At 42.4% G+C, this 11,039-nt stretch overlaps 1 protein-coding gene across 1 annotated transcript; it reads left to right on the forward strand.

Annotated features, from left to right (window-relative positions):
* Positions 1-9,648: 9,648 nt before the first annotated feature.
* On the forward strand, positions 9,649-10,265 carry LOC100279047 (uncharacterized). The gene has a single exon (NM_001364542.1). It carries the CDS (start codon positions 10,005-10,007, stop codon positions 10,173-10,175), a length of 171 nt encoding a protein of 56 aa, NP_001351471.1. The 5' UTR covers positions 9,649-10,004; the 3' UTR covers positions 10,176-10,265.
* Positions 10,266-11,039: the final 774 nt, after the last annotated feature.

Here is an 11,039-nt window from a genome sequence, read left to right on the forward strand (position 1 = left end):
AGTTGAGTTCAAGTGGACCCCAGAGTGCCAAGAGTCCTTTGAAACATTGAATTAAAAAGTTGACTACAACACCTATGTTGATTCTACCAGATGTTCGTAAGCCATTGTTAGTGTATTGTGATGCTTCGTACACTAGTATGGGATGTGTGCTAATGCAAGAAGGGAGAGTAGTGGCGTACTCGTCCCAACAGTTAAAGATTCATGAGAGGAATTACCCCACACATGACCTAGAATTAGCAGTAGTGGTTCATGCATTGAATACCTAGAGGCATTATCTATATAGGCAGAAGTGTGATATTTACATATTCACCCAGTCAGAATTGAACATAAGGCAGCGAAGATGGCTGGAATTAACCAAAGACTATGAGCTAGAGATACATTATCAGCTAGGCAAAGCTAATGTGGTTGCAGATGCTTTGAGCAGAAAAAATCAAGTCAACGTGATGGTCGCTCATCTGATGCCATATGAACTAGCAAAGGAGTGACAGTTGAACTGGAACCCACCCTAGAGCGAGAGATCAAGGATGGGCAGAAAGATGATGAGAAGATCAATGAAATTTGGCAACTGGTCTTAGATGGGAAAGACAAGGATTTTTGGGAAGACGCAGAAGGCGTGGTATGGTTCAAAGATAGGTTGTGTGTTCCAGACATCAAATTGATTCGGGATCTGATTCTCAAGGAAGCTCGTGAGACAGCTTATTCTATACACCCTGGCAGCGAGAAGATGTACCAAGACCTGAGGAAAAGATTTTGGTGGTACGATATGCAAAGGGAAATCGCGAAGTATGTCGTCGTATGCGACAACTGTCAGAGAATTAAATCAGAGCATCAAAGGCCTGCAGGTTTGTTGCAGCCGTTGTAGATTCCTCAGTGGAGATGGGATGAGATTGGGATGGACTTTTAGTCGATTTGCCTCGCACTCGAGCCGGTTATGACTCCATCTGGGTAGTAGTGGACCTCTTGATAAAGGTGGCTCATTTCATACCAGCCAAGACCACCTATAATAGTGCAGTGTTGGCAGAGCTATACATGTCTCGGATTGTATGCTTGCATGGAGTACCGAAGAAGATAGTATTAGATCGGGGAACCCAATTCACTTCTCACTTTTGGCAGCAGTTGCATGAAGCCTTGGGCATGCATTTGAAGTTCAGTTAAGCTTATCATCCGCAGACAGATGGTCAAACTGAGAGAACCAACCAGATCTTAGAAGACATGTTGAGGGCTTGCGCTTTGCAAGACAAGTTAGGTTGGGACAAGAGGCTACCTTATGCATAATTCTCCTACAACAACAGCTACCAAGCCAGTTTGAAAATGTCACTGTTCTAAGCACTCTATGGGAGGAATTGCCGAACTCCGTTGCACTGGGACCAGCCCAGCGAAAGGCAAGTGTTCGGTCCAGATATTTTGCTTGAAGCCGAAGATAATATTAGAATGGTTCGAGAGAATCTGAAGATAGCGCAGTCCAGGCAGCAAAGCTATGCCGACATAAGAAGAAGAGAGTTGAGTTTCGAAGTGGGATATTATGTTTACCTGAAGGTGTCACCCATTAGAGGAATCAAAAGGTTCGGAGTCAAGGGCAAGCTAGCACCCGATACATCGGACCGTACCAGATTCAGGCAAGACATGGAGAAGTGGCATACCAACTCAGCCCACTAGAAAGTCTGTCAGCCGTGGATGATGTGTTCCATGTGTCTCAGCTGAATAAGTGTTTATGAGTACCAGAAGAGCAATTGCGAACCGAGGATCTCGAAATTCAAGAAGACTTAACATATATCGAGAAGCCAACTCAGATTCTAGAGACAACAGACAGAGTCACTCGAAGAAGCACCATCAGGATGTGTAAAGTCAAGTGGGGTCATCATTCAGAGGAAGAAGCAACTTGGGAAAGAGAAGACAATCTAAAAACTAAATATCCCGAACTCTTTGCTAGCCAACCCTGAATCTCGAAGGCAAGATTCTTTTTAAGGGGGATAGGTTTGTAACTCCCTAAATTTGGGGGTATAAAATTTCTTCTTCATTATCTACCAAATTCAGGTGTTATCTCTTGTTTCTCTCTCTTCTTTTTATTAGAATTATGTCTACTAGGTGGGAGACTAATTATTTTCTTTACTATATCAAAACCTATAGGATTCATGAAATGTTGCATCATGCTGAGACTAAATTATTCTTTTGTTTGATGCACATGTTTCAATTATTGGAATTTGAATTTGGAGCATGTTTGCAATTGAATCCAAAAGATAAAAAACAAAAGGAAAAGGAATTAGGAATTTCCAAATAAAAGAAAAAGGAAAGAAGCCCAGTCATCCCTCCCTCCTCGGCCTCTTTGGCCCATTTAGCCCACCTAGCGTGCGCCCGCCTCGCCTCCCTGCGCTCTCTGCTCAGTGGGCCCAGCGTGTCGGCGAATCGCCCTTCCCCGGCACGCGCCCTCCCCGCGCTCTCTACGTGTGGGCCCCGCTTGCTAGCCACGCTTGCGCCCACGACTCGTGTCATGTTCGCAGTCACTAGACGGTGGGCCCCGCCTATCAACGGCTCGCCCCGCGTCTCGCCCTGAACCGTTAACGGTGGATCCTCTTTGATTAGAATAATTCTAGATACTTTTATGATGATGGTTAATGGTGATGATTATCACTGTTGTCTCTGGTATTTCCACTTGGAGGGAGTACTTTTGGGTAATAACTTGGGTTTATTACTAAAACTTGGCTTTTCTACTAATAATAAATAACTGATAAACTAAAAGCAACCGCTTTAACCTTAACCCCACATACAGCTAGTCCACATTAGCCAAAAAGGACATTTGCTGAGTACGTTGATGTGTACTCACCCTTGCTTTAAAAACCACCCCACCCCAGGTTGTCCCCACTTCAATCAGTGCTCGGGAGGAGATGAAGGCAACATGGAGGACTTTCAGGAGTTTCAGGACTACGATGAGTTCTAGTTGTGTTTAGTGGCAAATCCCCAGTCAGCTGCATGTGAAGGCCTTATCTTCTACGTTTCGTATCCGCACTTTGAATATGTTAATGACTATGTCAAGTTAATGACTCTATGGATGTCTTGGACATATTGATGTAATAATGTATTATTTCCGCTATTATTTTGAGCAATGTGTGATGATGTCCAACTATGTAATCGTTGTGTACGTGAGTTTTTTATCATGGCACGTACATGGTTCGCATTCAATTTGTCTTCCAAAACCGGGTGTGACATTAAGTCCATAATCTCACATTGTGGGGACATTCATGCATCCTAGCAAGTAGATTGCATATTTTCATCAAAATGTTTGTTATATTTTCTTGCTTTGGTTGTGTTGTCATCAGTCACCAAAAAGGGTGAGATTGTAAGGAAAATGGACCCTAGCCCATTTGTTTAAGTGATTTTGGTGTTTAATGATCAACATAACCTTGTGTACTAATATTTCCCAAGTGTTTGTGTGTTGTAGTTCACAGGATGCGAAGTGGATTGGACTGAGGCTCTGAGGATGCAACACCTCTAAGAAGACATTATAAGACCTATAGAAGACATTACAAAGTTATGTTGAAGACACTTTTTACACGCTAAGAGTCCAACACATCAAGAAGTAGAAGTGGGATGCAAAGCTACAAAACAAAAGTAAAGTTGACAAAGTTGAGAGAAAGGGCTGACTGAATTGGAAGTGTTTCACAAACTCAAATCTACTCAAACTGACCTGGCTTCAACTCTTAGCTGTAGATAATTTTATAAGTTTTCCAAAAAGTCTAAGATCATCAAAATCAAAGTTCAGAGCTAAAAGTTATGCCCACAATACAAAGTTGGAATTGTTGAAAAAACTGCATCAGCATATGGGATGTTCGGTGCACACCGAACTGTCCGGTGTACAAAATTTTCTCAAAATGGTATGGCTTAAACTCTGAGATGTAGATAATTTTATAAGCTTTCCTAAAAGTACAAGATCATCAAAATCGGAGTTTGGAGCTAAAAGTTATGGCCAAAATACGACAAGCGAGCATGGGTTGTCCGGTGCACACCAGACTGTCCGGGGCGCCATGTCTAGTGCGCCATCTTCGGAAGCTCCAACGACTACCTTTAATGGATAGTACACATGGCATGTCCGGTGCACCACCGGACAGTCCGGTGCGTCGCAGAAAGCTGCAGAACTGTTTTCTAACAGCTATATTCGAGTTGGGGCCTATATATACTTCACCCAACCGGCCATTTGGAGGCGTGGGAGCCCAATCAACATACCAAGGCATATTGTAGACATTTCCAAGTGCTCAAACATCCAAATGATTAATAGAATCACTCGGTGATTAGCGTAGGTGCTTTGCGAAGTGCTTAGGTTAGTTAGACCGCATTAGCGTTTGCTCTAGGTGAATCCTAGTTAGTTGAGTGAGTTTAGAAAAACCACATAACTCCTTGGCTCTTGTGCGAGTCGTTGTAATTTTACCGAGTGGGGCAAGAGTCTTGTGAGACCGTGACAACCGAGTTTGTGTCACGGCTTCCACCGTGTACTGCAGGGAACGAGGCCCGCGGTGTTTTGACCGGAAAATCGATAGTGGAGATAGCGGGGAGCGTCCGAGAGGAACCGGAAGCGAAGCATCACTTACGTGTGGAGAAGGCACGTGGCTCTCTACGGAGTTACTCGACCGAGGTGCTTGGCCCTCGCGTGGGCTTCCCTTTGCGTAGGGGCACCAACGAGGATTAGTCGGAACCATGCGTGGTTCCAGATACCTCGGTAAAAATATCAGCGTCATCCACAAGAGTTTGCATCTCTACCTTGCTCTTTACCTTCCGCATTTATATTAAGTATTTAAGTTTCAATCTAGCCATTATAATTGGATTATTTAGGATTGAAACTTAGGCTTTGCGGTAGAGATAGCAACACTTAGACAAAACCTAGTTTGCACATTTTTTATTGTTTTTTTGCATAGGTTTTGCTCTACGGATTTAATTGCGGCCTAGCTTGGAGAAAGTTTTTAGAAGTACTAATTCACCCGCCCTCTTAGGCGTCACTATTTCCTTCACAAGACAACTCTAGGATTTCTTCTCCTCGACGGGGTCCCTCCTGGGAGGCGAGATTCATGTTTCTGCGAAGAAGGCTACGCCATCCGAAACGTGCGACCCCGGGTGCGGACCGTCCAGAAGCACGCAGAGAGGATACGCTGCTACGGCGAGGTCGCGAACCATCTAGCCCCGATGCGCAGACCATTCACGCTCCCGCAGAGAGTAGAGCCAGGTGGTTAATTCCAGTGTTTGGCATCAAATCGGCGCCAACAATCATCTATTTTTCCACTGTGTTTTTAGAAGATGATTTTAGCATGATGGATTCATGGATATGATGATTTAAGTACTCCACGATGATCACATTAAGTCATGAACATGATTAAGGGTACGTTTGAATGCACTAGAGCTAGTTAGCTACTAAAATTAGTCGAAGATATCAAAAGAGTCTAGCTAATAGTTTAGCTATTAGCTATTTTTCTTAAATTATATAATAATTAGAGCAACTTCAAGAGATTCTCTATGTTCTTCATAATATATATAAATAGGTATTTTTTAAATAACTACTTTTGAACCGCTTATTTAAATGACTATCCAAATATAGCTATCTTATATTCATGGTTTCTCGCTAGCCAAATATAGAAAACTTGAATGGCTCTCTAGAATCCAAATTACTACTATACAAACCGTGACACAAACGAGCGACGCCGTTTGTCCACGTCACCGTTTTTATTCTCAGCCACCGGATCCTATACCAACGGCTATCAACGCACTTCGCATACCGGATACAGGAATAGCCTATCTTTGACTAGCCATTTCCCGAAGCATCCGTTGGCAGTTCCCAAGGGTCGTGTTGCTAGAAATCTGCTCCCTTCTCTCACAACGCGTCATCGCCAACAGCACAACACCGAGCCTTTCGTGATTCCTCGGCAGCACCAACGCTGAGGCCTCCGCGAGGCATCGTCGAAAGTAGAGGCAGAGAAGCTGGAGGAGCAGCGCCCAGGGGTCTCCCGCGAAGGCAGCAGCGTCCTCCCAGGCGGTGAGGCCGAGCGCCCAGGCGTCGTCGGCCATGCAGTCAAGCGCAGAGCGGTTGCGGGACGCGAGGTCTGGGAGGGACACACGGTCGTAGCGGTGCCAGAAGAGGCGGACCGGAACGGGGCCGACGAGGAGGAGGTGGCGGAAGTGGACCCAGGCGGGGGCAGGTAGTCGGCGGAGGACGGAGAGGAGAAGGCGGCGGCGGCGGTAGGGTCGTCTGCGAGGTCGGTGGCCGCCAGGTCCAGCACGCGGCGGAACTTGAGGGAGATGAGGAGGAGGTAGGCCGCCGCTAGCGCCAGCAGCAGGTGCGACGGCCACACCCGCCACGGCAGGCACCTACAGATACAAAATTATTGACATAAAATTGGTCAAGATAATTAAAGCATAATTAAATTGTCATTATATGGATACCTCCGCGGAAGCGCACTCCCACGAGTCGATGGCGGTGCGCCCCCAATCTCTGCACGGCGCGCCATCGACTCCCACGAGTCCTATGTCAAGTTGTCCGTCTGGTCTCCTTGTCGGGACAGCCAATCCTCATCGTCACGCCGATTCACTGAGGTATGAATACCTTTCTACCTGTGTGCCTCGTCGTTACGATTTCGTCTAGCCTCTTGCTTCCCCCACCACAATCCCACTCCTGTTCATAGACGTGCAGATGCGTGATTCTTCGAAATGTATGTCCTCCGTACTAGGGTAGCAATATATGTAGTTACCTGAATATTTGTTTCAATGCCAACCATTGTGAAACAGACTCCTCCATCTAGAGCACTACATGTTTTTCCTTCATACCCATTTATGCATATAGATACACAGACAACATGTTCAGTGTAAAAAAAGAAAAAGAAATTTCATCTGCTAGCCATTTGTTTCAATGCCAACCTACCAATTTAGGGACTATGCATACCTCTGTAACTGTATGAGTCTTTCGGCAGTTCTTTTGGAGAAGAACAATTCTAATCATTATATTGCTTCGTAATGAAAATAATTCTCCAATGTATCTTCACCATCCATGTTACAAATGCCACCAAGTTAGCTCAGAAAGCATCTAACATTCATAACACAAGGTATATATTAGGTTGATTTACATTGTGAAATAAGATCCTCCATCCAAAGCAGTCTGTGATGTTCATTCATACCATTCATGTACACAGATACACACAGAACATGTTCAGTGCCAAAAATAAAAAAAGATACATTATCTACAATTGTTCATGTTCCTCCATCATTAATATTTACGTACACACACAACATTATTTTTGAAATTATTGACAAACCAAAATTCTTCCTTGCTATTTTTGCAGTCACTAACCGTTTCGAATCTTCATGAATCTAATTGCATAGTCTGCAGTTTCTATCCGGAGAAAACATGTATGCTTTACATGCCATTTATTTTTTGTTATTCACATCCCCCTCAACCTATACGGCACAATCCTGAATTCTTCCTCACTGATTTGCCATTCACCAATAGCTTGAAATCTTCAGAAGTTAAAAATACATATACTGCTGCATCTATCAGAAAACCAGGTACGCATTATTAGTTCTTCATATTCTCCTCCAAATTATACAGTTTCTGATTTTTCCTTTTTTCCAACATTATCCTAATTTGTAAAAGGGGTAATAATCCACCACTCACACCGTGTACATGTCCACTTATGCTTATGCGTAAACAATTTCATATGCACATAGCCATTCGTATAAATGCAACGTATTGCAAACTTATACTCCACGTAAACAATACATAAAAAATATACAGTCGATAAAAATAATATACATTGTTAAATGAATAGATGCATATATAGATACGTACTTGGAATAAGTATATATATGGCACAAACCAGAATTCTTCCTCACCATTTTGCCATTCAGCTACAGGTTCAAATCTTCAGGAGTCAAAATACATAGACTGCAGCTTCTAACAGAGAATCAGGTACGCTTTCTCAGTACTTCTTCATGTTCTCCACCAAAATATACAGTTTCTATTTTTTTCATTTTTTCAAATATGATGCTTAGCTGTAAAAAAAAGGGTAACAATCCATCACTCACACCATGTACATGTCCACTTATGCTTATGCGTAAACAATTTCATATGCACATAGCCATTTATCTAAATTCAAAGTATTGCAGACATATACTCCATGGAGACACTGAAGCTGGATCTCTCCCAAACGGGCCCTTACATTTTTTATGCCCCAAGGCTCCACACTTTTGTTCGAAATTTTTTCTCACTTATTGCTATTATTTGTGTACACATTATTTTGATGGTAAGTATGTATATCAGTATATGTATCCGGTAACTGTATGAAACTAAGACTAAGTTTTATTTTGCAGAGGCAGACATGCTATTAGAGAATGCACCTGCTGACATGCAATGGTAATAAGGCATCACTCGGCAAGGATTTTCAGTATCCGCACGAGTATTTCAGCGATGAACATGCTACTCAAGTAGTCAAGTCCATACAGCGACACATAGATAGAATTGGTACGTCAAGTGGTTATGTCTATTATTATAATGTTTTTATTTTATTATTATTATAATGTTTTTATTTTGTTTATCTTTGTATTTTCATCAGCATAGCGAATCAGTAATTCAATATAGACTAATTGCTTTGTGTTTACAGATCATTCATCTCCTGTACAGAAAGCCAGTAATGAAGTTGGATCAAGGTGCACCACTTAGTTCACCTTTTTTTTACCACTTCTCATTGTTTATCTTGTGCACGTTGTTAATTTATAGATTTTTTCCAGAATTTGTTTACAACAATAGGTATGGTCAATTATCGTAACAGCCCTGCTAAATTTTCTTTTACCCTATATTTGGATATAAATAGATTCAATATAGCAAGTAATGATCGTAATCATGCCACATGGGTATTCTTATCACTTATATTACAAAACGTTTTCTACGCGCGCGAAGCGCGCACAAGTTACTAGTAAAATATAGAAAGATTGTTGAAGATTGAAAGGATATAGAAAACAATTTTTATTTAAATGACTCTCTACATAATAATTTAGAGAGTGAAATTTAGAAAGACTTTAGAAGATACTCTTAACTATCTATTTGTTACCTAGCTAATTTCACTAGTAATTTTTAGTCAATTAATTATTATATTTAGTGCATTTAAATATCCTCTAAGAACTTATTTGGTTGCGTCAGGATCGAATGTGATTGGAGGAAATTAAATTCCTCGCTAATCAAACCTAAGTGGAAGTGTTGAGGATCGATCATATGGAGTGATTTCGTCTATTAACCAAGATCAACAGTTTCTTTGAACGGACGTCTTCACGACCGTTTGAAATATATAAGTATATATGCGGTGATCGATAAAAAAAATACAGTATAAAGTTTCAGTGTCATTTTCCTTTGTATCATTCTCTCAAACACTTCTGGAACCGTCCGGGAGAGGTCATATGACGAGGCAAGTTCGATGGGCATGGTTGACCTCTCACGCGGACACCGAAGTACCGAACCGTCCTACCACTGAGGGGCTAGGGTACTCGTCCACCGGTCCACGCGCGCACACGCGTCTGCGAGCCGGCCACCTCATGGCCGCGTGGCGCGGCGGGAGCACGGGCACGCGGCGGGGCGTCGGCCGGCGCGAGGTTTAAAAGGGAGCCTGTGCACAGATCCAAATCAGTCTTCTCCGATCCGAGTCCGACGATCTGTCTCTTCTGTGTTGGTCGCCCCGGACACAGGCTAATCAAGTTCAAGTTCGACCGCGCGCAGGCTAGCTCCACGCGGCCATGCCATCGCTAATGTCGCTGACGCCGTGGCGGAGGAAGAAGAGGGTGCCTGGTGGGCCGGTGACGGTGCGCACGCGGCGGCGCACCTCGCTGGGTGCTCTGTGGCGGCGCCTGGTGCGGACGCTCACCTGCGCGCGCCGCCCCTACTACTGACCGACCGATAGACGATGTATCTATCATCCTCCATGGACGACGTGCTACGGGAGGATGATATCGGTTGCCAGCTGATGAGAGAGGTGCTGTGCTAACAGATGAGGGATCGATGCAATACAATGCAAGCAAGCTTGTCCGTGATGTGTTTGTTCATAGTCGTATCATGTGAGACGGTTCTAGCTAATGTATCGTGTCGACTACTTTTTTATACCACCTACGTATATATATGTATAATTTCTATATCTAATAACATGTGCCCTTCCTCTTGAAAAGTTTGGGCTCTGCTTGCCTGAAATTTAGATTGTTGCTACTTCAGATGTCTGAAATATAGATTGTGTTCAGTGACGTTTCACATTGTATTAGATCTGCATCCAAAACCAAGAGTCTAGATTTGTTTATAGTGAATTATATATAGTAGATCCAGAAATTATTTGTTATACAACACTATCTTAGCAGATCAAAAAAAAATCTGATAAGCAAGTTGGTGAATTTTACACACCGGCTTCGAAACGCCTCGAGAAAATAAATCTTGGAAACGTATCAGATCCATTAAGCAAATTTACATCTACTCCACTTTTTCTGGTCCATTAAGCAAATTTACATCTATCTACACCTTTTCCGTTCAAATCTACGGATATAAATGGTACGGACGTATTCGAAAACAGAGTGCGTGTTAAGTTTTACTAGTAAAAACAATAAACAGACAAGCACAATTAACAAAATTCTAAAATATATTAGTACAATTAAGGTCGTTACATTGCATATGTGTGTATATCTATGAATACAATGCAAGGAGCTAATCATGTACTGTACACTAGAGCAATATATTCGAAGCACATCCTAGCATATGAATACTTCAAATATGTGATAAAGATGAAGATTTATGTACTCAAACTAAGGGACAACATTTCACGAACATCTACAATTTAAATTTGTTGCAAGAAAAGTAAAGTAGACCATTTGATATTTATATTTCTATTCTCTAAATATCTCAGTGCTAGAGTCAAATTAGGAAGGTCAAATTTAAGCCTTGAATGTGTTACTTGTGAGAAGTCAAGTTATCGGTTTGTTGCTAAATTTTTCTATTATACACATATGTAAGTTATCTATACATTTGTAGTTGTTTGTGTTGC

Source organism: Zea mays, chromosome 4, assembly GCF_902167145.1.
Source record: "Zea mays cultivar B73 chromosome 4, Zm-B73-REFERENCE-NAM-5.0, whole genome shotgun sequence".
NCBI classification, from domain to species: domain Eukaryota; kingdom Viridiplantae; phylum Streptophyta; class Magnoliopsida; order Poales; family Poaceae; genus Zea; species Zea mays.